The sequence below is a fragment of the Channa argus genome, chromosome 15 (genome assembly GCF_033026475.1).
Source record: "Channa argus isolate prfri chromosome 15, Channa argus male v1.0, whole genome shotgun sequence".
Classification (NCBI taxonomy): Eukaryota; Metazoa; Chordata; class Actinopteri; order Anabantiformes; family Channidae; genus Channa; species Channa argus.
Genome location: NC_090211.1, coordinates 12,652,504 through 12,680,472, shown reverse-complemented (window position 1 = coordinate 12,680,472; position 27,969 = coordinate 12,652,504). Strand labels below are relative to the sequence as shown.

General features: G+C 39.3%; 2 protein-coding genes across 4 annotated transcripts; one reads left to right on the top strand and one right to left on the bottom strand.

The window, feature by feature from the left end:
* Nucleotides 1–3,458: 3,458 nt before the first annotated feature.
* On the bottom strand, nt 3,459–18,554 carry LOC137099723 (uncharacterized protein LOC796453 homolog). 2 transcript variants are annotated; one of them, XM_067476904.1, is made up of 4 exons: nt 17,925–18,554; nt 17,285–17,402; nt 16,591–16,792; nt 3,459–3,655 (listed from the first exon to the last, which is right to left on the bottom strand). In XM_067476904.1, the coding sequence occupies exons 1-4, from the start codon at nt 17,939–17,941 to the stop codon at nt 3,474–3,476; spliced, it is 519 nt and encodes a 172-aa protein (XP_067333005.1). In that variant the 5' UTR covers nt 17,942–18,554; the 3' UTR covers nt 3,459–3,473. The 2 variants fall into 2 exon arrangements, with proteins under 2 accessions (XP_067333005.1, XP_067333006.1); XM_067476905.1 differs by lacking the exon at nt 3,459–3,655 and adding an exon at nt 13,404–13,716 and having other exon boundaries at nt 17,925–18,552.
* A 617-nt stretch (nt 18,555–19,171) lies between these two features.
* Nucleotides 19,172–26,709, top strand: hid1a (HID1 domain containing a). 2 transcript variants are annotated; one of them, XM_067476900.1, is made up of 19 exons: nt 19,172–19,334; nt 19,974–20,123; nt 20,988–21,158; nt 21,248–21,364; nt 22,122–22,228; nt 22,333–22,449; nt 22,817–23,024; nt 23,138–23,194; nt 23,284–23,424; nt 23,517–23,607; nt 23,708–23,859; nt 23,964–24,042; nt 24,177–24,341; nt 24,456–24,650; nt 25,126–25,277; nt 25,357–25,443; nt 25,545–25,636; nt 25,747–25,905; nt 25,990–26,709. In XM_067476900.1, exons 1-19 carry the CDS (start codon nt 19,269–19,271, stop codon nt 26,051–26,053), a joined length of 2,370 nt encoding a protein of 789 aa, XP_067333001.1. In that variant the 5' UTR covers nt 19,172–19,268; the 3' UTR covers nt 26,054–26,709. The 2 variants fall into 2 exon arrangements, with proteins under 2 accessions (XP_067333001.1, XP_067333000.1); XM_067476899.1 differs by having other exon boundaries at nt 19,173–19,334; nt 24,456–24,683.
* Nucleotides 26,710–27,969: the final 1,260 nt, after the last annotated feature.

Below are 27,969 nucleotides of genomic sequence, written 5' to 3'. Positions count from 1 at the left end.
ACCATATCCATTTGCAGATACACGTGAATGTAGGCCACAGAGACTCTTGGTGCATATTCACAAACTTTCCACATGCCATTAGTCAACAGCATACAAGGAAACTCACCTGTGGCTTGGAATCGGCCTTCCACACTTCACACAGCAACTGTGTCACCAAGACAATCAACTGTATTAAAATAAAAACTTAGAGGAATGCTGGGAAGTGTATATATCTATTTTTAATGCCAGAAATCAGATGAGAAGAAGGATACATAGCATGCGGGAGCTTAGCACAAAGACTGACAACGGAGAATGCAGCTATGGCAGCTCTGCTTAGAGGTGAAGAAGATGCCTACGTCAGAAGCTCACCAGTAAACATACAACACTACAACAACTTTGTGTCAGTAGTTATATTTACCATGTTCACAGGGACCAGAGAGTCACTGCAACAAATCAAATGATCATATGCAGTGGTCCCCTTCAATAGTACTACAATAAAAACCCAGTTCAGTTGTTTTACTGTAAATGGCTTTAAGATCAAATTTTGAATATCAGATGTAGCAGCTTTTATTTGCTGGTATTGAAACCTATAACACATTTAGGCTCTGATGATCCAAATTCAGTGGCTGAAAAAGAAAAACAGTAACTGCATCGATCCATCGTGACGTCACCAAATTGTAGGTTTCGTCTTTTGATATGCTTTTCTAGGCTAATATGATAAACTTGCGTGGTGTGCAACATAACCAGATGCAGCTCACAGCTCTCTGGTCTTTATGTTGGCTTATCATTTTTTTAAATAAAAAATACATTTTTCACAGGTAAAACCTTAAGCTAAAACAAAGAGTCATCATTTAGAGCTATTTGTTGGTCTGAACAATCAATCTTAGAAGACAGCGCTGAAGAAACACAAGTCAGATAAATTTTCCAATACTTTTACTCACTTAAAATATGGGTGATCTAATACAAAAGTTCTATGTTGTTTCCTGCATTTAGGTGTAATTACCATCAAATAATAAGTGGAATTTTGTTTTACTTTTGTCTGATATACACTGTTTGATCTTCAGTGTACAAAAACAAAAGTAAATGGTGTTGTACACTGAATACGTTTGGTAAAGACTGTATTCCCCAAACTGTCTAACTATTATTACAATGAAAAGACATGTTAATTTTCAAGTAACTAAAGACCTTTTGAATTAACATTTATTGTATCCATGCAAATTATGAGCAACTCTGTCACTGCATATATTCAATGGCCATGATGGTTTGAGCTGTTTATCTTTAAGTAGTTTCAGTCAGTGTTTGTCCTATTCTACAATTAACTCAATGTTAATAAAACACCTGCAGTTAAGCTTCAGAAGAATGGGCCTCTTTTGAACTCTGTTAGTTTTCCATCCCCAGATGTTGCTTTGAAAACCCAAAAGTATTGAAATCGTGCTCACAGCTAATTAACCTTCAAACTAATATTGCACAACTTTGTAGCACCTAATTAAGGAATTGGTTTTCTTAATTGTTTTATAAGTTGTTAAATTATTTTTCCATCCCCTCGAATTTTTAAGAGTGACTCACATCATTGCAATGACGGATTTTATTTTAAGCAGCATTAATTATAAGAAAAATCGAGTTCTGTCAGGCTAGCTTGAAGATCTGTCTCGAATACCTTTTTTAAATCTTCTACATTTTAAAGCTTAAGTGTAACTGAAGGCTTGCAGGACAGGTTCTTATCAGTGGACACAATGAACCTTGAGTGGGTATTGCTGGACTCCCTCTTGTGGTAAAATATCAAACAACTGTAAAAGACCACAATCTGCCAGACTGGGAATACACCAAAATGTGAGAGGGTGACTGAACTCAAACTTAAATAGAACAGAGCCAAGAATAATATCAAAAGGTGTTTGCTCTTCCTGTACTCGCTCTCTTTTCACTCCTTCGCTGTGTAGTGAATCCCCCTGCTGGCACTGTGCGTACTCCAAAGAGTGTGGCTCTCCCAACTCAGTAGCTGATCAGAACCAGGTGGGTAGGCCTCCATGTGCTTTCCATTTGTGCAGGATGTAAATGGATTCAATTAGATCCAAATGCGCAACCTGTCAGCCAGGGGGAAGTGGCAGACTTTCAAAGGCCATTAGATTATGGACAGGATTCGGAGTAAAAACTTCACTGGCTGGGATTGTGCCATTAAATTGGTTGATGTGATACTATTGAAGTGATTTGAACTTGCATGCTGACTTTGCGCTATTCATGTGGGCACAAATTCTGTCAGACACACACCCTCAAAATTATCATTAACAGTACCCATCTCTCTCTTTCTCACTGTCTTGTGCACATTCACATGCACACATACACAAACACAAAGCTGTAGTATATCCTCAGACATGCTGCCAGTGGCCTCACAAACTTGCCTACATTACAAACAGGAGCTCTTGCAGTTTTAAAGTCATATGGCTCCATCGGTCATGGTTGTTAAGAAGCCCAGCCATAAAAATTAAAGACTTCCAGCAAACTTACCACTTGTAACACGTCTCCTTTGTTTTGATTGGCTGGAATAATATGTCTAGTGTTAACATTCAGTTTCACTCACTGCTTTCTGTAAACATGTAAAAAAATAAAAAGCTAATTGTAAGTTTGTTCAAGTTTAAGAAAACACTGCAGAGGTGTCGCTAAAATATCCTTCAAGTGCCATTTATTTTAATTTGTAGCCATGCGGATGTGTTATCTAAAAACTACATTCGCTAATCATGCGATGAAATGGAGGAGGGGCAGTTGTGTTAAAAACAAAGGGGTTGTCACACAAGGTATAGATAATGGACAGGAGAGAGCGTTCACTCGACCTCCTATAATTTTAACGTAGGGAGCCTTTACTTTACGGGCCTGATATAGAAGTGTATCAATGGGACATTTTTAAGCCATTATTATCAATCACCATTGCTAAAGACACCCTAATGAGCTCATTAGATAAGATGAACAGCAGATTGATTGCAAAATGGGGCAAGTAAAAAGTAGGATGTAGAGAAGTAGAAGGTGATGAAGGAGAAAGGAAATAGGTCTCATGGATCCCCAGAAAGAAGAATGGTAGAGTGAAATTAAATAGGAGACAGACAATGCGTCTTAAGCTGTGTTTCACACTTTTTTTATTCATATTCAAATTCTTTGCATCTTTGCAATCGATTTTGCCACCTACACAGGCCTTAGGTCACTCAAATAAATATACTGTATGTTTTACAGCAAGTTGCAGAGGTTGTTTTTGAAGGCAAGATGCCATCAGACTGGTCAACACAATGACCACAAACCCTTGAAGCTATCGAAAATTATGATTTGGTGTGTGTCTCCTACACAGCTGCTATTTGTGGTTTGCAGAATAAGGCGATTTCTCCAGCCGCTTCAAGAATATGTGAACACGAGAAGGAGGGAAAGAAGACAGAAAAGTACAGCAAAGGAAAGGAAGAACAAGTAAAAGAACAAAGCAAAAGAGCAAAAAAGGGCAATTAAAGTCTGTTAAGTCACAGGAGAAAGAATGCAAAGAAGGAGGAGAGAAATGATGTGCATGGGAGTGTGAACGATTTCCTTTGGGCAGACATTTGTTCCCCTTGGGCAAGCTTGATAGGCCATTCCATCTGAATTGGGGGGCATGTTAGAGAACCCTGCTGGTGCTGGGTTTTGGTTGCTGTGGTACCACAGTGAACTGAAAAGTGAAAACATGTAAGAGAAGGTCAATATTAAAGCAGCAGCAACACTCACGGTTTCCACACAAGACAGAACAGATGTGCTCACAACTCCAGCTGTTACCAGATGTGGCTATACCCTAGGACCATCTGCATGAGCTGCTCCTGCATGTGTACATGTGAGTAAGTGTCATAAAAAAAAAAGAAGACAGAACGCTGCACGTCAGTATTTTTGATTTTTTGATTCTGACACCTCCACTCCGTTAGCATGGAGGTGCAAGTTGGCTGTTTTATGGGAGGAAAAACAGCTACAAGTTTAATTAGTGGAACATAGTTTGGAGAGTAGAGTGTACATGGACCTTCAGTATTTCTGCATTAAAAAGCTGACCATAAAATATTTTAAATATGCAAAAATTTATTCATTACCAAGCAGGGTTGCACATACTACAAGGAATTCAGAATGAGAAAAATACACAAAATGACATTAATATAGACAGCAGTCATACATATAGAAAGTATAGGGATATGCCAAAAGTTGCATTAATAGTGAAAGAGTGTATGTCAGTAGAGGACTGTGTGGTCGTTTATATCCCAAAGACTATGTATACTCAATCACACAATATTAATTTGGAAGACATCATAAAATACACTTTGTTATTTCAGAATTGTGTTTTTCTCTGAGCTCATATGTAAGAAAAACATGATGGTGATTTAAAAGCCAAAAAAGAAGACTGAAGGAATAAAAAGAGGAAAGTCATTTTTGTGAAATCCTAGAATATAAAACCTGATGAGACATATAAAGCTATAAAGTGTTATGAGACCCCAGGTGATGGCAGATTAAAATGTGCAAGGGTGATTTCCACCAATGAAGGTGGAGACAGTGGCTGCTCCACTGCTGTGCTCTGCTCCACCAAGCAAAGAGAATGGTCTGAATAGATTTCAGCAACCTTCATAAAGCCAGGACTAAAGCCACTTCACAAAAGGGAATAGAATCCAAGAAAAATCAATTAATGCCCCCCAACAATGATGAGCATAGACAGGGAGAAATGCTTTCAGACCTGGTGTATGTCTGAAACTTGCTGGGTTCCAGCATCCTGTGGCATTGAGTAGAAGAGTCAGGGTTCGCTCCCTGCGTGTTCACGGCTGCTTTCTTTGTGTGTGTGCATGCATGTGTGTTCTAATATGTTTGTGTGTGTACGTGTGTGTGTTGAAAAGCTCACTATTGAAAGAGTACATTCAACAGAGCACTGTGCTCTTTAAATGCCAATGAAAATAAAGAGAGGGAAATCGTAGGCACTCTGAAGCAACAGGGAAAAAACCAACAGAGCGAGACAGAGAAAGCAAAACCTTACAGCACCAGGAGAGACTTCATAAGGTTTAGCAGCCCTCCACTCAAATATATGGTGGCCATAAATCCTCCACTTAATGTCCTTTGGGCTGCACTTTTTATGGATAGTGACAATGACAGTGAGCGACTTCTTTTAAAAAAATGTTAATCAGCACAACAACTTTCAGCAAGGCTGTTTGGACAAACTCCAAGGTTTACTCTTTCAAAAACTCCCATTCCAGTAATGAAAGTCGACATTATGATCTGTTGCACTGCACAAGACATTCAAAGGGGTGTAAAATATTGTGTTTCCATTGAAGTTTGAAAGGAGTAAATCATTACATAGAATGCAGGCAGCACAATAAATGTTACCTGAGTGCTGAAAAAGACAGAATTGAAGAAGTAAATTTGTGTTGGATTTCTTTTTTGGCAAACCTTCTAGGTTCTGATTACATTCGTAGAAATGACATTTACTGTGAACATGACAAAATACGTTTTACCCCAGTAGCCAGTAAGCAGTGAAATCCTCTACTCAGGCACCAAAAGTCCTGAATAGGAAATTGTTAATGTACAAAGCTGTAGGGAGTAACTACTTCTTACAGCGCAGTCTTGGCTCTAGTAATCAAACCATGCATCTTGTCAATCAAAGTGCAGCATTTTGAGAAACACGTTTTTTCTTTCAGTGTTGAAGCAACAGTTTAACCTAAACACGGGAACCAGGGACAGAGCTAGGCTGTTTTGTTTTTTTTAACAAAAACCCACATATGAGCCCCTTTGAACTTTGAAGCTCACTAAATACGTTTGGTTTATTTCATTAGATAAAAACAAAGTGTAGAATTGACATTTTATGAATTGTACAACTATTTCTTAATTTTTCGGAGTAATTGCCGCTCAGCTAACTTCTGGAGACTCCAGAAGGTTACGCTACATGAACGCCCTATACAAACATAATTGGTACTTTGATTGTTAAAGGATTAAAGAAACAGCGAGTACGGTGGTAATCTGGAAAGTTTGGAGCTAAGCCGGCGGCTCCCTGCTGCATTATATAACATATATAACAATCATAGGCCCACTGTACAAAGGAGTAATTTTTCTTATTTAATTTTTCTCCAGAAAGCAAATAAACATATTTTCCAAAATATCAATGAAGCTTTCAGCCTAAGTTAAAGCAATTCTACTCAGGCTAAGTGATGACTACATGACTACAGACTTACACACAGACATCAGAGAGAAGCTGTGGCTGCTGTTCTCAGCCTCTCTATAATAATCCCGATTGCAAACAAGGTCATTGTGCTTAAAGACCAAACAAAATAATCCCTTTCTTACGATAATTTCTTTTTATTGCATTAGTTAATAGCCTATACATATACACAAGAAATATTTCTGTTGGACCTATTTTAGACTCAGTGCAGTGACATATTTCAGCTGCTGGAGGCCCATGCCCCTCCCGGCTCCACAAAAACCTGTATGCGATGATGATGTGAGACAAACTGGACACACACACTCACAGAACTCATGCACACGCACACACATACACAGAGACACATATACTGTTCACTATTTATTGCCTATCTTATTAAGTGTTTGTTACTGCACAGCAGCAAATTTAGAGCCAAATTAATGTTTCCATTTGGCCCAAATGGAAATGGGCCTGTGTCCTTTTTCAGCTCATTTCTGTTTTGATTTTTAGCTTCAGCTACCTTTTTGTGTTAGTCAGTTGTTTCTCCCTTAGCTGGCTTTTCTACATAAGGAATATGAGCTTACAATGGTCACGTTGCTCATTTGTGCTTTTTAACTCCCGTTTTGTATTTTTATGTTCTTTGTCCTTGTGTTTTACCTGCTGTTCTTTCACCTGTCCTGTAAAGCTCTTTACCTTTTTTTTTGTAGTTATTGTTATTCTCTGTGATATATTTCACGCACCTGTCACGAAGTTTGTCATGGAGATTTTGATATGGTCATACTGTCTCATTTCCCGCTCATGTTTCAGTTGTAGCTTGGTCTAGTTCAGAGCTTTTTTTAAGGTTGTCAACATATGTGGCATACTCCTTTCTCTTTTTTGTCTGTTCAAACCTGTTCCTCACTTGACAAAGTTTTCCGAGCTTCTTGTTTTAGCCCATCAGATTTTCTCCTTTTGCATTTTCTTCATGGAGTTCAGCCTTGAGCTGAACAATGATGCTGGACATAATGCAGGTGTTGTTGTGTTGCATGGTGGCTTGCTTGAAACAAAATACCTTGGTTAGTAAAACTGTCCTACCTTTGTTTTCTCTCTAACAAAGACTTGAAACCCACACTGGTAGAGAATGCTGGCACAATGAGCTTGTAACTGTAGTCAAAGGGATTGAAACATTCCAGTCACTGTCGATTTGATATGATATCACTGGTGACTTTGATATCTGATCTCTTTTATAAGATGCATATTGGACCATGGACATGTTTGCCTTACATCATGAAGATTTCATTTAACATTTTTCTTCTGTGAACTCAACCAGCTCTAGTATTTTTTGTTTTATTAATAGTAAGTGGACATTATATTATACTATACATTATAACACCACCTCCTGGTGGTTTTAATATGAAAATCTGTCTGCTATAAAAACATTATGAATTATCATCATGGGTAAACCACCTGTAAGCACATAAAAAGGGTTAAAATAAGCCCTGCTTTTGATCTTTGATTTTATCAAGTTGGATCAGTGTTTTATTCAATAACTTTAAGTAAAAATTCATGCACTTATACTTACTTTAACTTTGGTAAAAAAAAGGCTGTGGGTACTTTAAATCCAGTTACATACTGAAGAATGAAGTCTGTCTTTGTCATCCTATTGAGGCTCCTCCTCTTAAATATTATCGAATGACATCACTGGCTTTCCTCTCATCCTATGATCATCTGAGAATAGCTAAATCCCGTTATCTATTGTAATCTATCTCTGCTGTAACTCTAGCCTACTGCATACAGCCTCATTTTACCCTTTTACCACCTAGTATCACTGTCACTTATTTTTCACTATATCACTTATTTGTAAGGCACTTTCCTGAGCTTTTAAAACTGCAAGCAACAGGGGCCAGAATATCCTTACTTTTAGTCCCCATTATGGGCCAAGTTCCAAAAAGTTCTTTGCCAAATATGTAACTTAATAGTGTCATCATTAGATCACTCGTTCCCTAAATCTTCACTTCTCTTAAAGTTACGAACTTCGGTTTCATCACAAGCTTAAAGTCTAAAGCCTGAGCCAAGATAACCCTAATAACACCATCAGGGTTATTTATTCAAGTTTTAAAAGCTCCTACAAGAGCCAAAGGAAACAGACAATGTACTATAGTCTGTCTGTAGAACGGAATACTCATGAAAGCCAACCTGAACTTTTTGTCCACCTTTAAATATTTCTAACATGTACTGCAAATCCACTAGAATACAGTCACACAAAGAAGAAATAGCCAAGAACAATCCAAAAAATAAAAACACACAGTACAAACAATAAGTGGACGCATCCCAACTCCACACATGTACATGCAATTTAATATTAACCCTTTTTAGCTCCAAAGCTCTTTCAAAGACAAAGGAGTATAAAAAATCTTTTATGTCTTTCTTCTTTATTTGTTTGCATTATTAAAGCAGAACAATTGGGTTTTTGAGGATGAAAGGGTTTGTATATAGCGTTCATGGGAGCTCACATTCCTTCTGGTCTAAGGATTTCTCATGTTTTTACACCACAGCCTTGTAACTGGTCCAGCATAGACCCGTGTGTGCTCCATCATTCATGGTGGCATCGAAATGTTTCAACAATCATGTGCATGTCCAAACGATGCTTTATCTAAAGACTACTCACCATTTTCTTTGGAGAGGCAATTTGTTTTTCTATTTTGTCCATATAGCCATGACTCCATATACCCGAGCTCTGTGATGTCAGCCTTTTCTGTTTCTGGTTGTTCACAGTCAGTCTTGATGGCTCATCAAGTTGTCATGGCCTTCCAGCTTTCACAGCATTCCTTTCTTGCGTGTGTTTGTGTGTTTTTCAGCACACACTGACTGTGCTGTAAAATAAACCCATGAATAGACCAAAAGCTTTGAGGCGCACTCAAGGCCAGGTAACTTTGTGTTGATATTGGAGGAGTCCTGCCTCATCTCAGAGTGTGATGCCGCTTTGGGCTTGGCCTTCCTTTCTGGAAGAACAGTAGGAGGTCACAGTCTTTGAAAGTCTGCCTCTGTATGTGTGAAAACAAAGGGGTTTGTGCAACATGGGAGATTTCAGTGTGGGAGAGGAAAAAAAAAGGAGAGAAGTTTGATCACCACGGCCTTGGTTTCACGTTCAACAGAGGAGTGATCATCAATGGCAAGGGGAGGGGGAAGGGATGGTGACTGAGCGACTATTAGCCCTGTAGACATGATAGATGTCTTTAATAACCTCTGGCTGCTTTTTCAGTGTCCTCCAGGATTTGTTGTTATTAAAATCTAGGTCTTATTATGATGACCACTTCTTTCAACATCTCCCAGATCACACTGGGCGTCAGTCCAGACAGTCAAAATAAACACAAAGTCAAAAGCCCCCGCTTTACTTCTGCCGATGTGGCACTTATTGATGGTTCCTGCCTGCCTCAATCCAAACCGAAGAATATGCGATTTAACAAGAGTCAGCAAAGAGGAAAAAACAAAACACTCAGGTTTGTGGTCACCTGTTGAATCAGCTGGAATCTGCACCTCAGAGCCCTATAACTCATACATCACCACATTACTTGGTGGATTGCAAAAGCATGTTTAGGTAAATGCTGTTTGATTGGTTCAATAAGCATTTCCATTACGAAAAGGAAGCAAGAAGGAGAAAGTGGAGCTCATTGGGAATACACGTAAGACCGTGGGAGCTGTAAGAACTCCTACTCATCACTGCTGAAAAGCAAAATGAGAACATTTTATTGTGCTTCCATTTCTTCTGCGAATAACAATCACAAACACTCTCTCTTTTAGTGTGTCTAAGTAGCTTCAAGCTCTATCACAAGCATAGATTTGGTGAGGTCCCATGTTTTATTAATTTGCAGATGAGCTCAGCTATTGATGGCGTTGGCTGCCCATGGGTTCAATTAGGATAATACAGAGAGAGGGGCAGATTATGGGCAGCTATGTAAGTGAGGGTATATCTCTTCCTGACAGTTATAGTCCAAATGCAACAAATTGCACGTTGGTGGCCGTGAGCGGCGCCATATCAGTTCTCTGGTGATGAAATATGCCAGTGTGGCAGGCCAGCCGTGTGGAGACGACACCAGGCTGTGTGAGCCATGTAGCCCGTCTTCTGTGAGCTAACAACACAAGCCTGAGTGCAGCCTATTGCCATTGAGTTAATAGGGGCCATTTAGAAAACAGCAGTATGGTGGTGCACTGAGTGCATGCTCTACCCATCCCACCCTAAACAGTCCCACTTAGCACAACTCTCTCTAAACTATTGCACTTCTGCTCTCTGGCAGTCTCTGGGTTGAAAGCCTGAGTGCTGACACCAGAAAAGGGTAAAACTGAACCACGTAAACATCAAGTTTTACAAATAAAAGACGGGGCCTGGGTACATTCTCACAGGCAGCCATAAACGAGCAATGGTTGTGGGCTGCATGTGGGACAAGAAACTGCTCATATTCTCTCTTTGTGTCTTCTGGGGTGAACATTTATTATGATTGATGGGGGCCTGGACTGCAACTTTGTTGTACAATGAAAACAGTCTACTGTACATTGTCTCTGGAGTGCATTGTGTGAAACTGAATAGGGAGCCTATAAAGTGGAACTGGACACACTGACCCAAGCATGTTGACCTTGTCGGTTATCTTACTTCTCCGCTCAGCCCGTTAAAACCATTAAGGCTGCAGACAGTTCTATAGAGCAAGGCTGGACTGTTTGCTTTCTTTTGCTTAGGGAAATGACGACTGTTGTTCAGCTGCAACGGGGCAGCATGTTTAGGCTACAGTCAGTGAGATAACCCTGTTCTCCTCTCCACACCGCAACAGCTGGAAAGGAGTGAGGACTAACGGGAGCAGTGTGGGCTGGCCGATAAAAGATAAGAATGAAGATTCTCCTCAGTTTTTGTTTCTACACACTTGCATTTCACCAACTTGTGAACTCAACTTGAGTCAGCTGAAATCCTCTGCCACCAGCTGGTCAGTTAAACAAGTAAAAGTATTTTCTTAGGTATGATCCACAAAATACATTCTAACAAGGATTCTAAATCCAGCACTTTATATACATATATATATATATAATAAAAGCTTACGCTGTAAAAATGTAAAACAAAACATAAAAGCAGCAAATATCCAAAAATCCCCTGAATATATGTCCATCTTATTTCTGACCAGTAAAGTACTTCATCATCCTGACCCACTAATCCTTTCCTCTCATTGTTCACCTGCCACGGCTTTCCCTATTCCCCACTCCAGCCAGGCCGGGGCAATAGGGCACTGCTAATGTGCTTGGTGGGTCATTAATTCTTCAGATGGCCAGGAGGGCAGCGAAGCAGGCGAGCCTTGTTGTTTGATATCGGTCGAAATGCTAGTGGGGAGGCAAAGCAGATGTTTGTGTTGGCTGACGAGGGAAAGCGGTACACTTGATGCCAACCCAATCACCATATCATGCCAGGCAACAGCTGCCCAAACAGATTTTAGCCAAAGCCTGGCAAAAATAAGCAAGGGTAAATAAATCAGCTTTAACTCATTTTAGCTTTCTTTCTCATGTTCCTTTAGCTCTGACATGTTTATTTTCTTACGTATAACTTAGCCACTCACTTGAGGACCTGTCCTGTGATGAGTTACTTCTGGGCTTTCCAAAGTATTCCTGAACAAGCAAGATTATTTAAGATTTTGTTTACACTTGCATGTGTTGGAGCTGACCGTGAAAGGGAAACTGATAAGTATATTCTTGTGAGTAGCTGGTGTTCACTGTCTTTAGTGAGACATAGGAATCTTTGCAGAGGACACAAAGAAAGGAAGCCTGAGACTAACCCAGATTTTTTTTAACTTACCATGGTAAAAATATAACAATGTATGTGCATACATAGGCCCTAGAACAAGGCCAGTTCATTTAACTCTCTCCTGCCTCTCCACTCAGCTGAAATGAGCCATTCATCACCGCCCACCTTCATATCTGTGCACTGCACCAAAAGGACAGTGTATGTGTATGTGTGCACATGTATGAAAACAGATTAAAGATAAATAACTTCTACATTGCCCACACCTTTGGATCCAGTAGTTGAATTCCCCCCACATTTATGCGATTAAGACTGAGGAATACAGTTTATGTTCAGCTAACACTCAGAGTGTGCTGCCCTCTACTGCTCATGTTATGAACATCTGGGCTCAGGATATCTACCACAAACAAAATATACTGAGTAGGAGATATGCATAACAATACCAGGCTCAGTATCAGTGACAAGTTAGCAAAGAGACATCTTGGGTTTAGAACTAAGGATGACATTTACCGTAGTTAAAAAAATACTGGCACACTTATACATCCAAAACTTATACATCACCTCTCCCATATTTTCCTTTGTGAAAAATGTTTTACACAATAATCTATAGTGTGTCTACATTGTGATAATGTGTAATAATATCTAATAGCACCTAACATCCATAGTTTAAAGCCTACGAGCGTAAAAATAAGTCGATGAATTTGCTTAAAAAGGCAAAGTTTTTCTTGGAAATGCACTCTCTTCTTAAAAGGAAATTTTAACTATTAGTAACACATTTATCCCAGCACAATTACAAAACTTTCAGCAATATTCAGCTCTAATGTTATTTTAGCTTTGTAAATATAAATGTCCAAAATTCCGATGGTGGTAATAGTTCAATTACTAATTGTGCTTCTCCACATGTTGCTGTGCTGCATGTTTGGCAGCTGTCTTTCAAAGTACCAAGAAGGCATGGAACTGAGAAAAGAGCTATTCTATTAAAATGCTGAAAGATTACCAAGCCTTCATTATTGGCTCATTCGTCATCTCTATCTTGGTGGAGTTGGAGATTGAGTGGAGGCGAATCAAAGGAGGCAAGTAATGAGGACCCACAGTGGCCGGCAAGGTAACCGTGGTTACATGTGGTGCATTAATGTATGTAATCTGTTACTGTGTCTGTACCAAGACAAGGACATGTAGTGTTCTAATTAAAGACACCTTTCACTGCTCCTCCCAAAGACACGGGTCATATCTCATTAATGATGGTTTCAATGCGTCGGGAGTTATTCATTAGCAGCCATTTGGAGGAGGCAAAAAAAAAAATAAAAAAAAATTTACATAGTAGGAATTCTATTCGGTACATACAGTACATATAACATAAAAGCCTAAAAAGTATTTCCTCATTGAACCCCAGGATGAATAGACACAGACCATGCTAAGCATTGCCATGTTTCAGATTTAGCATACAATTTTAATTTAACATTTCAGCCTACTATAACTAAATATCAAGTGTATGAAAAAGTAAATAATAAAATTTGTTGGAAAAAAAAACTTTATTTTTTTAAATGAACAGAACAGTAATTTAAAAGAAAAAAAGGCAATGGCAGGTAAATGTCATGTACATCACTAAATATAAAAAAAATCATTAAAAAAAATAAACCACATCTTCAAAAGGCTTTCATTTCTGATATTCCAAGTTCAAAATACAGAAATAAAAAGAAATGGCCACGCTTACTCCTGGGATAAAGGCTGAGCTTCAAGGAAAGGAGAGACTCACAGCCTTATGGTCAGTGCTTGCACCTGGATGTTCAGTGCTCTGGGACACTGGTACAGCAACGATCTAATGGTAGTGCACAGAAAGAGAAGCTTGTCTGCAATTTTAAACTGAATTTATTAGTGGCTCCTGTAATATTGCAAACAAAGGCTGGGGAATATATTTCTATTCCTAAAGGCTTTATTGCAAATCCTCTGGACTGAAAGAAGTTCATTTCCCACAATGCTGAAATACCAAAAAAAAAAAAAAAACAATCTCAGAAGTATGGAAAACTGTAGAGCTCATGGTTGTTACTATTCTTTTGTTGTCTCATGAGAAAACAAGCCTGGTGATGATGTTATGCCACATTTTTCTATATTCTTAGACACAAGTAACCATAACGGTGTGAAATATCTGACCTAATCTCAAAATAATCTAATTATTCTAAATGAATCTCCTATGCCCCTGACATAGTAAAGTTTGTTTTCTCACCATCAATTAACATATTTCCATCTGTATTCTCATGAATTATAGAAAATGTGCAAGATGGGATATTCATCTATATAAACCATTAACATTCTGCAATTTCCACCTAATATTAGCCTGTGTTCCACTTCACTACATTGTTAACACATTGCTGACTACTATAGGTGCAAACCCACTTCCTATAAGGTAATATGATATTGATATTACATGAACTTTTCCTTTAGTTGTAGCTGCATCACTTCACAATAATAATGGTGCTAAATTTTTAAATAAAAAATTAGCCGTAACATTTGGTAATGTTTAATGTTTATGATTGTAGATGATTAGTCCCATGTCACGATCCTCAGATGCATTTTATTAACACTTTTTTATTAACACAAAGAGAGCAGTGAATGAGATTAGCGGTTCTCTTACGCAGCAGTCTCTCTTCTCTCTCCGCTCTATGAGACTGAGAGCAGAGCTGATCTGCTCGACATGCAGAGTAGAGAGGAGGAAGGACAGAGGGAGCCCAGGTGCTGTGATACTTCACTAACTTTAGTTAAGACTGTACGAGGGAAGTAAATAGTTTATCAGCACAAGTAAAAATGACAATAACAGCAGTAGCAGCTCTACCTTCTCACATCGAACCTGTTGGCTGATCATTAATTACTATAAACCTTCTAAAGTGAAGTGAAAGCTGGCTGTATATACCATTAGTCCAATTTCCTACAAATTTTAAAACTGAAAAAGTTCTGGTGAATATTCTCTCTGACAGCAGCCTACCCTCCCACTCCTACCCCTCCCTCTGCCAGGAGTAGACCACCTGCAGAAATGTGCGTCCTTCTACTAAAACAAATACTGATGTGTTAGATAAATGGAACAAATTTCAACAGGGAAAAAAATAAAAATAAAAAATAATTATGAAACCAAGCATGGATTTAGGATTTAGGATACTGAGATCCTGGATGGAGAACCATGCATAACACAGACTGTATAGGGTCTACACAGGAATATGAAGGTAAAATAACAAAGCCAACTTCAGATGACGTTCTAGTTACTAAATCTTACCCTCATTGTTGCTGATGTCAGTAGCAAATAATAAACGTTCTTAAAATATTCTTGAAAATCATGAGCAGGACTGTTAGTAACTAGACCTCAAGATTTGCATACGGTTCCAATTTTGTCATCTTCAATTGTCAAAAAACACCTCCAAACCAGTTTTAAGAGTATAAGTACAGGTATACAAAGGCAGGACTGGGCATAAGCATAAGATGCTGCTGTTATACAGAGAGGTGATTGTGTACTTAGAAAAACTTATTTGTAGAGCAGCAGCTGAGCTAAGTATTAATTAATTCTATACTGGTTCTGAATTCATTTAATTCAATGCTATTTTTTGTTTTCAATAATTATTTTCAATACTCATCAAATGTTAATTTACATTGAGCATATTTGTCTAATTTATGAATTGGTCACTGGCCTCACTGCTCTTTAAAAATCGACGGAAGCCATTAAAAACCCCATATCAGTTGAACCACTAATGTTGAAATCACACAATTAGATCAAATTTGAGAACAAGGCATTCTTATATTGAAAACATAAAATAATTTGTCAAGTCCACAGTCAGGAGAATATATAATAATAAAAGAAAGCCATCATCCATGTACACAACTGCCAAGGCTGCACAATATTGTTGTAATCAAATAATCTGCACTGAGAGCTGCATCGTAAGTGAGGGCAGTAGCTGACAAATAAGTTCTGAATATTCTGTCTGGCAGTGCTATGAAATCCTTTAAAAGTGTGTTACCGAAAATAAAACCAATTCAGTTATTCCATGGTCTGACTCGCCACTACATACAACTGAAATCTAATGAAAACATTTTTAAATCTTAGGCAGAAAACATTATTGCCTTGGCTAAATTAACACTCATGAAATCTACAGCCCCAATATTAAAGCAAATGAGCAGTCCAAGACAAGTGCAAATCTTCCCTGAGATTGGTCCATGTCACTTACATAGACATCAGATCTGGCATAAAACAAGCCAAATACCCTACTAGGAGACTAAATGAGTGACACTGACCAGCTTACAAATTGTGTTTGGTGCCTTTTCTACAGCCCTAGTGGCACCGTCTTCTTACATTTGAGACACAGGGATTCATCGTCACCAATTGGCCACTATAAAGCCTTTTAGGAGCAGCACGTAAACCAGACTGGTCAGAAATCAAGTGGATCACAAACATGTTTAAGTGGATCACAGTTATTATTGCTAAAATGATTATCATCTTAATATATTTGAATGATGAACCCCCTCCAGATACCTGTCCAGGAGAGGCTTCCATCCACATATTTGCAGAGTTGTGAAATATCACATTAACTGAAGATATGTGGGGAAGAGCCAAGTGAAGTGATTCAACACAGGATTCTCTGACATGCCTCTGGGACTCAGTCCTGAGATGGCTGACGGAGGACATTAAGTCATCATGTGTCTTTGAGCTGACCTCGGTTCTGTAGACTCTGGAAGTGGGCTTCCTTCAGAATGTGGTTGATTTGCAGGTAGGACACCAAGTTTGTAGGCCCAGCGAGTTCTGAAGATTCACATGAGCTGAGGGGACTGCAGGAGCCCACAACACACTGACTGCTACAGTGGCCAGGTGCGTGTTCTGGACTGCTGATGCTGCTGCTGCTCTCACTGTTGGACAACTGAAAGTCAGATGTCATTATTAGTGGCGTGTTCACTTGATATGCATAAACAGTCGGGGTATCCACAATATCCCATATGCAATTTTTCAGTGACTGAAGGGGCTAGGTCTAGGGCTGTGCCACATCGTATCCTAACAACCTACATTCTGTCAAAATTCTATAGTATATACTGATAATATAGCTGAGTGTTTGCATGTAAGGAGGTTTCTACAAACAACAACCATGTTAAAAGGTGGAATTGACATGTTGGTAGAGAGTTAAAAGATTCAGGAAAATACTAAAAAATAAGTACCCTTAATTTAAAATGCTATCAATTAAATATCTCATATACGTTCTATGTTACTGAAACTAAATTTGATTCGTTAATATGATGATCAGGCTTTTGTTTTGTTTTTATTTTGTCTTGACTTACAGTTTGTTTTTAAAAAAACATGCCATACATGGAGTCTATAGAGATTGTGTATTGTTTTTTCTACCAAATTGTATTTGTACCTCAGAGTCCCACGCATCTCGGCCTGGCTCAGGTGAGAGTGGATGAGCTCTGCTCTGCCTTTTGGCTTGGGGCACTAGGTGGCCACTCTCCTCATCACCACCGCTGCGCTGTCGTTTCCTTTATGGGCGCAAGCACATACATTGTTTATTGGGTACACATAGCTAGAACTTATCAATCTATCTAATGGAAGAAATGGTCCTGCAAATATTCCACCATTATAAAAGGTTTATAAAAATATGTTCATATTATGTTGAAAACAAATCTGAACATTACAACACTAATGACTGTAGGATTTGTATTTTTTTGGGGGGGAGGGGATACTGTATTCCACTGCAATAGTTTTTGATAGGTGTGCCTAATAAACCATCAGAGTATTCTGACCAATCCAGTTATATAAACCATTGCAAGTTGATGTTGTATGCGAAACAAAATACCTCATTTCTCAGCAATAAAAACAAAACAATAAAAAAAGACAAATACACAATTGTTGGAGTAACCAACCCATGGTCAACTGTGTTCCAACCAACACTATTAACAACGACTGCCGCAAAAGGCTAATACAGGCCAAAGTAACGTGAGTTACGTTATCTGATTAGTCAGCTAGTGTTAACGTGGTTAAGTATTGTGGGTTATGCTCACCTGTTTTCAGTCAACATATGATTACACTATATCGGTCTCGTTGAGGTTCCTTTGGATTAGTTTTAGTCAAAACCCGTTCGGCCGACGACTTGTTAATGTGCCGCTAGCTGGCTTCCAGGGAGCCGACGTCCAATTAATTGGGTAAGCAAACTAAGCCTGCTTGGGTAGCTAGCTAATCATGCTACACAATACCGTTACGCTTATTGTCATTTTGATCAATGTTAATAGAGGTGTAACTAGTAATCAGCAAAGCGGTCAGCTACGACACTTCAGTTACTTGGCTATTAAACTGAACACAGCTCAGTCGTTTACGTGCTAAACATCCAACGCTTACGTTTGTTATCGCGAGTTAACAAGCCGGCCCCCAAATGCTTAGCGCTAATCAGCAGTTACAAGCTAACGCTAAGTTACTATTGTCTTAGATGATACTCTTAATGAGCGACAGCTCTCTGTAGCAAGCATCACAGGAAATGCTTCATTTCTTTCAAACCAAAGACAATATGTAAATGCAACACAGCCAAAGTAACTTGGCATCTATTCTAGTTAACTCAGTGTAGCCACCGTTAGCGCCACCAGCCTCCAGATACGGCCAAAGCCGACGGCGACGGTTATGTTTACATCATAGTGCGCATGCGCAAACAACTCTGATGGTGCTTTTAAAGATTTTCGGAAAAAATAACATTATGTAATGTAGTAGAGAGTCGAAATTTCTGGGGTATAACAACTGATAAAGGCAACATGGAATAAGGACATAGGCTGCAGTCCTATACAAAACGCTGCATATTCATTAAACTTATCATTACATTTAGTCAAACAGAATTATTTCATTAGTTTGTAGGTTATACAAACCAGACTTGTAATTCGTTAGACACCATTAGCAATATTGGTCTTCACCAGAAGATGTCGTTGTTCACAATAGAATGGTTGTTCGACATATTCTAATTTAACGTAATTATTGCTTTAAGGGTAGCAAGTCCCGAACTGCGTTCTTGAAATAAATAAATAAATACATACATACTAAATATATACATACATACATACATACATAAAAGGCCGTACTAGCAGCTCGTGAAAGCATTTTTATAATATATCAAAGTTTAGAATAATTTACAACCAAAGGATGTTATAAAAAATGATTATTCAGCAATTAAACAATAAAACATAATTTGAAGGGTTTACATCTTCACAACCCGGAAGAAGTGCTGCCTATACAGTAGCAGGGGGGAAAGGAGAAAAAAAGAAAAAAGAAAAACGCCTCCGCCAACCATTCACGCAAAGGACGGAGGTGAGCTTGCCAGAGATCCTCAGCAGCAGCGGTCCTGTTAGTTTAAGGAAATAGTCGCAATGGGTAGCACCGATTCCAAACTGAACTTCAGGAAAGCAGTGATTCAGCTGACAACCAAAACGCAGGTGGGTTAAATTGTCCTTCAAATAAATGAAAAGACATTATAGAGAGATAGAACCGAGGAGCGCACTGTAGAGCATCACCGAGGATTTAAAAAAGGCTGACGATGTCCCAGCAAAACAAACGGTCTCATGTTGAATACAGCCTTTTTAAATTCAAATGGAATTATTGTACATAATTGAAATATTTATAACATACATCGACGTAGGCTGCATGCGCCGAAGTACACGTCGTATCCTTTTTTTATTATAAACTGTTAGATTAAATATCAATCGATTGTGCCAATACCATAAACCTTAATTCGGGCTGTACAGGATTAGTTTTTGACGATAAAATATATGATGTCGTAGCTATGTGAAACTGATGACGTACGTCTAGACGTGAAGATGCGGCAGGTGGACAGTGCTTAGATGAGTATTCACGATAAAGCTTTCACGTCGTTGCGGGAACAGAGGTTGTGTTTACATTGTCATTACGTAGGCCCTGCGTGAATTGAGTAATACGATACTGACAAACCGTGTATTATAATGAAATTGCGATAAATTATATTGCAGGGCAAAGCAGGATCAACCATAGCCACTGTATTAAAAGTCAGCTGGACGCTCAGATATTTGGGAATTAACATGTAAACGCTTTTTCTACAGCCAGTGGAAGCCACAGATGATGCCTTTTGGGACCAGTTCTGGGCAGACACTACCACCACAGTGCAGGATGTTTTTGCACTGGTGCCAGCTGCAGAGATAAGAGCTGTTCGAGAGGAGTCTCCCTCAAATTTAGCAACCCTCTGCTACAAGGTAGTACTCTTATCAAACATCTGCATCAGTGCGTGATACATTAGATCAGATTTACTGGATACATTAAAACTAGCTCTTTGAATAATATTGTGCAGAAGGCAGGATTTTTTTTGTTAGAGTCCTGCCCATACATTTGTCAGCACAGCACTGCTTCATGTTCTCTGATGTGGGAATTAGTGAGTCACCTCCTTTTCCTTTCTCCTCGCTTCCCGTCTCTTGCTCTCAGGTTCCGTTTGAGGCTGGCTATCAGAAACAAAACAGACTCACTGGGCAATTATAGCCTAATTAAAAGAAAGAGGAAGCGACGACAGCCCTTGAAGCTGAGCTTATGCATAATGCTGATTGAAAACTTAGATGATGAAATATTTGCAAGAGTAAATCTTTGTTGAAGAGCCAAAACGACAAGATATGTCTTTATCTCATGGGCAAAATATGTGTATTTTCTCCTGTCAAAAGAAACGGTGAAGAAACATAGTTTACTTCCCAGTGTAAAGGATGTCCTGTGCACACAGTTGTCAATGAACTACTTCACTCTGAGGGCATAGTAAATGAGAAATATTAGATTATAAGAATATGTTAATTTAAAATTGTCTCTTTCACAAGACCAGCCGCATCAAAGTCAATTTGATGTTTAAAACAGTGTGAACATAAGTTTTGATGGAACAGCATACAAGTTTATAAGGTACCATGCACATTGAATGCGAATGCCTCATTGACCTGAAACCACAGACCAGGGAAGTGAAAACACGACAGCGAATGTGTCTGTGTCAGGTTAAATGACCATTGTGTCTGGCTCAAAAGATGGTTCTATACTGCACATATTCATTCTCATGTACGTCCTGCCCACATTTCCTTATCCTTCAGGCTGTGGAGAAGCTGGTGCAAGGGGCGGAGTCTGGCTGTCCCACAGAGAGGGAGAAGCAGGTGATCCTGAACTGCACTCGCATCCTGAGCCGCATCCTTCCTTACATCTTTGAGGACCAGGACTGGAGAGGGTTCTTCTGGTCAACAGTGCCTGGTGCTGGGCGGGCTGGTGTAAGGAGATGCAGGAGATGCCCTATAAAAATCCCCAAAGTTGTATACAAACAGTCTAAAGGCTCTATAATAAATTTTAAACTTTCCAGACAGATGAGTTGGATGATGATGATGGAGCTCGACCACTGGCCGAGTCGCTGCTCCTGGCTATCGCTGACCTGCTCTTCTGCCCTGACTTCACTGTGCATAGCCACAAGAAAGGCCCCGTGAGTAGCCAGTATCCTGATACTGTGAACCCCAATGTCATCAACTCTCATCACCATCCAGCAATTATTTTTGATACTTTATGACAAATGTCACATTGTTGTAAAAATTACACATATTTTCTAGCACTGTTTTTGTCTTACTAGTCCACTAACCTGTCATGCTAGTTTTTTAGAACAAAGACATCATAGTAGATGATACAGTACACTGTCAGTTTTACCAGGAAGAACTCCTTTTCTCTCAAGAGTAATGAAGGAATGTTGCGTGTCAGACTGCAAAATTGCTGCTCAGAATGAATGCTCTTTGGTGGTTTAACATTCAATGATACCTTGTTTATTATTTTCCCATGATTGTACTATTTCACCTCTAACGGCATCGAGGAAAGTGGGATCAGTTACAGTACAACTTTTTGATGCTTTTAAACAAAGCTCTTGTTTTCTTGAAGAAATAGCAGAAGTGTTTTTTTTTTGTGTGCGTGTCTCAAAAAATCATTAGAGTAAGATTTTAGGAAAATAAGGCTGTGCAGGCTGTAATGTTGGAGAAAGCTTTTGACTTTGATGCTTGAGACAAGTGTGCATTTATTCCCTTAATGACACATCAAAGTGTCATGTCAGAATACAGCATTCTTTCTATTGTTTCCTTTAGGTTAAAAGGTTAAAATTTCTGAGTGATTTGCAATGTTATTAAATGGAAATTGTGAGGAATCGTAATTTTGTCCTATAATTAAAATAATTCGATGTTTTGTGTTGCCTCATCTAGGACTCAGTAGAGAACATGCAGTCCATAGACAGCTGTGAATATATCTGGGAAGCAGGGGTGGGCTTTGCGCAGTCACCCCCTCTCAACTATATCCATGATCTGAACAGGTGAGTGTGCTGGCTGTGTGCAGCTTTGCTTTGCAACATCTGTATAACAAACAGACTTTTTTTTTTAATTCCACCTCTGCGTCTTTGTCTCTGGTCCACTTTAGGACAGAGCTGCTAAGATTGTTACTAACCTGCTTCTCTGAGGCCATGTACCTGCCTCCTTCATCTGACAACAATGTCCTCAACCCCTGGGTGACTTTCTTCTGCTCTACAGAAAACAGGTAATGGACATGTAGGCACATTCATACAAACACGTGTGTGAACCAGTGCCTCGGTTTTCTGTCGGGAGTTGTGTTTGAGTTCCCACATCATTTTTCCTCATTAAAAATACAGCATAGACTGTACTTTAATTTTTATTTTAAAAGGTTTTTAAAAAGTACTGAGCCAATATCAGGTCAGTTGGTTCACTCTGTGCCTCACTTACCAGTTTTTACCTCTAAACTCAAATAAAAAACCCACTCCACTGTGTAACACAGAGCAGGTACAGTGATTCAGGATTTCACAGTTTGTAATGACAACTAAAGACTAAGACCGCATTGTACATCTGCCCATTTTTTCCTAAAATGATCTTCATTACTTTTTCCCTAGACATGCTCTTCCTCTGTTCACCTCTCTACTGAATGTGGTGTGCGCCTATGATCCAGTGGGCTATGGGATCCCATACAACCACCTGCTCTTTGCTGACTACCGGGAGCAGCTGGTGGAGCAGGCGGTGCAGATTCTCATTGTGACACTGGAGCATGATGGAGGGGTTCTCAATCGCCCTGCCTCCCCAACAAGCATAGAGGAACAAGAGGTATGACACCAAGAGCTCTGGTAAAAAAAAAAAAAAAAAAAAAAAAAATCTGTTAAGTTATGTTAACATTTTAAAAAAATGTTAATCAAATAAATCTCTGTATCTTTGATCAGTCTACAGGCCCTGAAAACCTGTTTGTGAATTATTTGTCCAGAATTCACAGAGAGGAGGTATTTATATCAGCATTTCTATGATGTACACAAAGATTTTCTTGGTAAAGGTCACATGTCGAGAGATTCGTGTGTTCTTCCATTGGCAGGATTTTGACTTTGTACTGAAGGGCCTAGCTCGTCTGCTGACCAACCCTTTGACTCAAACGTACTTACCTAACTCCACAAAGAAGATCCAATTTCACCAAGAGCTGCTGGTGCTTTTCTGGAAGCTTTGTGACTTCAATAAGGTTTGTAAGACCTACAATGAGGAGTTTTTTTGGGCCCTTGTGCATTAGTGCTCTCTTTCTTCTAGATAACCCCTTTTGTGCTTCTTGGACAGAAATTCCTGTTTTTTGTCCTGAAGAGCAGTGATGTACTGGATATTTTGGTTCCTATACTTTATTACCTGAATGATGCGAGAGCTGACCAATGTGAGTCTCATCCTGTTGTTTTTTTTATTTGCACCCCAGAAGCCTCTATGTCTCGTGTGCTCTTATTCTCCTTCTGATGTGTTTATTTTTTCGTTTGAAGCCCGTGTCGGACTAATGCACATCGGCGTGTTCATTTTGCTGCTGCTGAGTGGGGAGAGAAACTTCGGTGTGCGCTTGAATAAGCCCTACTCCATCCATGTGCCTATGGACATTCCCGTGTTCACAGGGACTCATGCTGACCTACTTATAGTGGTGAGACAACTGCAGCATTACATCACCAGTAATGCTAATGTTCCTTATCGCTTGCTAATGAGAAACACTCAGGGCTGAAAGCTGTTACTCTGTTTGTTTTAAAGGTGTTTCACAAGATTATCACCACAGGCCACCAGCGTCTCCAGCCACTGTTTGACTGCCTGCTCACTATTGTTGTAAATGGTAAATTGCTGATCGAAAATGCACAGATTTTATTGGTTACATCAACTACCAAAAAGTTTTGATATCATAAGAAATAATTTTTAAGATTTAATAGTTTATTTGTGATCCTAATCCATCTTCTGCTTGTTCTGCAGTGTCTCCCTACTTGAAGAGCTTGTCGATGGTGGCAGCCAATAAACTACTCCACCTGCTGGAGGCCTTCTCCACCAGCTGGTTCCTGTTCTCAGCAGCACAGAACCATCATCTTGTGTTCTTCCTTCTTGAGGCTTTCAACAATATCATCCAGTACCAGTTTGACGGTGAGAGAAAGCTGGCTGTTGTAAACATCAGGGCATTGAAAATAACATAATGTTTCATATAAATCTGACCTCTCTCTCTCTCTCTCTCTCTCTCTTTCTCTCTCTCACCTCCAGGAAACTGCAACTTGGTGTACGCCATCATCCGAAAACGTAATGTGTTCCACCAGCTGGCCAACCTTCCCTCCGATCCAGCTTCCATCCAAAAGGCTTTGCAGAGGAAGAGGAAGTCGCCAGATGTCATTTCTCGCACTAGCTCCCAGGAGACTGTATCCATGGAGGGCTCTCACCCTGCTGTGCCAGCAGAGCCTGGTACACTGAAGACCAGTCTGGTGGCCATGCCAGGTAGTGGCTCTGTGTCCAAATTGGACTTACAGATTGAGGGTTAAACCGGCTACTTGCTGAACAAAGAAGCCTGCCAATAATTGATAATTCATAATTGGCATAGGTTTTCAGAAGAATAAGGATAATCTGTTGATAATCTATAATAATTAGGGTTATCGTCAATTGTGGATTTGTTTTACTGACTGCTATTTATGTAGGATTCAATCAAATTTTATTATTGTGCCCATGCTCATGGAAAACTGCAGTGCAAAGGCAAAACTCAGTTATGAAGTTGTACTAAAGTTTATACAAAATGAAGCTCTGTGGCACAAAAATCAGGATTTTAATACATGTTAAAAGGATCAGCTCATTCTTGATTTTGGATTCCTTGAAAATAAGAAAAATATATAATATCTTACCAAACTAATCCTTTAGGGTTCATGTGGTTCACGGTTTTCTGCAGGCATTGATAAACTGACTGAAAAGTCCCAGGTATCAGAGGATGGTACCATGGTGTCCATTCCAAAGACAGACTCTCCACACACAGTCCATCCAGACCAAAGTGCAGTTGCTGGCACCAGTGACACAGAGTCAAACTCAGGCAAAGACAATGAAGTAAGTGGGTGTCTCTGTGTGTAGGTGTTTATATAAAAAATATGCACATAATAGTAAAGCCATTTCTTTACATTATCAGGATGTTTTCTACACGGAAGCAGAAATGGAGAGAAGATGTTTGTCAAGTGCATCTTCAACATCATGTTGGACCCCTACACCAGAATGGGTCAGTAACATATTTTCCTCTCGTCCTTGCCTTCTATTTTTAACAAATATTGGGACTTCTGTTAATGACTAATTGAGAGAGATCTAACTTTTTTGGCCTAGGTCCTTTCCTGGAAGTGTAAGCTACCCCTGCAGACTATTATGCGCCTTCTACAAGTGCTAGTCCCCCAAGTGGAGAAGATCTGCATTGACAAGTATGGAAACACTTGTGTGCCTGCTTGTCATGTAAAAATCATTTGGCTGAATTGTTTTTGGAATATTCCCAGAATTTATTCTCAAAAGTGTGCTGACTTGTTTACCTAAGGGGTCTCACAGACGAATCAGAGATCCTGAAATTTCTTCAGCATGGTACATTAGTGGGCCTGCTGCCAGTTCCTCACCCCATCCTCATCAGAAAGTATCAGGCCAATGCAGGCACCGCCATGTGGTTTCGCACTTACATGTGGGGTGTCATCTATTTGCGGTAAGTCGGACATAACAGCTGAACATTATGCAAATGGTTATCTTTCCATACTGATTTAAAGTAACATCTTATTTCTCCTTCTAGCAATGTGGACCCTCCCATCTGGTATGACACTGATGTCCGCCTTTTTGAGATCCAGAGGATGTAGACAGAAGGCTTTTGGACTAAAATAAATGGGACAGCTCACCTTTAGGGTTCCACTCCTCTTGAGTATCTGCTGGTTTCTCGGTAAACCTCTGTGCTTAACTTGCCTCCTTAATCATCATGATCATAATAAGGCTTTGCCCACATACCTCCAACTTGGGTATGAGATACCTCTCAGATTAAGATGGGAGATGGTCAAATTATTTATGTTTTCCCCTGAACATTTGTGTTTCTCCAGACCTTAAGACCACAGAATGTCTGTCAAAGCACTGAGAAGACTGGTGCATTTGCCGAAATGCTGAGGTTCCTTTTTTGACTTAGAACGGAAAGATGAAATACTGTTTAATTCAGTCAGTCAAACACGTATAGAGGATATAATGCTGTCCAGCAAAGGCTTGTAACATCTCGGATGGCACAGTATTGGTGTTTCATGTTATTTGTTGTACTTGCCATGTTTAAATTGAACGTGCGCTTGTCTGTTGATATGGTTGTAGTTTGTGATAATGTAACTCTACCAAACAGGTCTTTGGAGACAATAATACAAATTGTATGTTTTAATGTATATGACCAGATTTAAGTTTGGATCTGGCTTGGTATGTTTGATGTTGAAAGTTGTATTTTCCTTAAATTATCCTGAAAATATATATTGATACGTGTCAATTCTGAGTTGGTCACGATGTGCTTTAATGGAAAGTCTCAGATTCAAGCTATGTGAATGATAAAGAGTAACCGTGAGTCACGAGGCTATACAACCACTGTTGTGTGCAGCTACTTTAGTGTTTACTTTTTTCATCCTTTGTATGTAGCTGGGCTACAATATGTAACATAAGTCAAAGCTGACCACTAGATGGCATAATGTCTCTCTGCGTTAATGGTCTGACTTTTACATCACTTTTAAATCATAAAAAAAGCAGAAGTCGCTGTCTGTCCATAGCAGTAATAAAGTCTAAATTTGAAGTGGTTTTACAAAAGTGCATTAAAATTTCTCCAAAACGTGAAGGTGATGATAATAAACAGCTAAGATTCCAGTCATGAATGTACAGATACAATGTACAATTATTAACTACTGGATAATGTTACACACTCAACCTTATTAAAGTCAAAAATAATGTACAATTTATTAAAGTATGTCAACTTAGACATTAAATACATAAATTATCAAATAATAACCCCCCATGCTGAAAATAGTTAAGCTCAGAGATTAAGTACACCTCAACATACCCAGAACTGCCCCGCTAAGGTGATCACCAGCAAACCTTCACCAGTATCAGGTTTTTTTCTCTAAGACACACTCCCTGTGACCCAGCCTGTACATAATGTAGCCAACCACAGTGAAGACAGATAATATATTCATGATGAAATGGAACAGTAAGGCCTTGCTTCTCTTTTCTTCATTGTCTTTTAGTATGTCCACCTTATACGCTATGAATGTTACAAGTCCTGCCACCACCAGAAGTATTCCTGAAATAATTCTCATCTAAAACTGACACATGAGAGTTCTCACCTCTGAGCCATGGTGTGTGGTTGTCTTCATATAAGACCACTCTGCTCTTTTTAGAGGTAAAGACGGTGTAAAAGACCATCCACAGTATAGTGAGGAGGAGAACAATGATGAGAAATTTCTGTCGATGCAGAGCAGCAGCGACCTGGCTGCTTGAAGCATCACTGTGACCAGAGCACTGTCCAGGATCAGGATGTAAATAATACCTGACAGCAGCCCTCTCAGTCACTGCCTGCACATTGGTAAGATCAGCAGGACTGAGGAAATACTGATTATTTTCCTGCTGTGCTGCTGTGTCGAAGTTGGATGGATGGGTCTCCACAGCATCAGTCTCTGTTTGTCTATAAATGAAATGTGTCATTAAATTGTGTGCAGTGCAAGACCAACAACCCAAAGATTTTTTTTTAAACACACACACA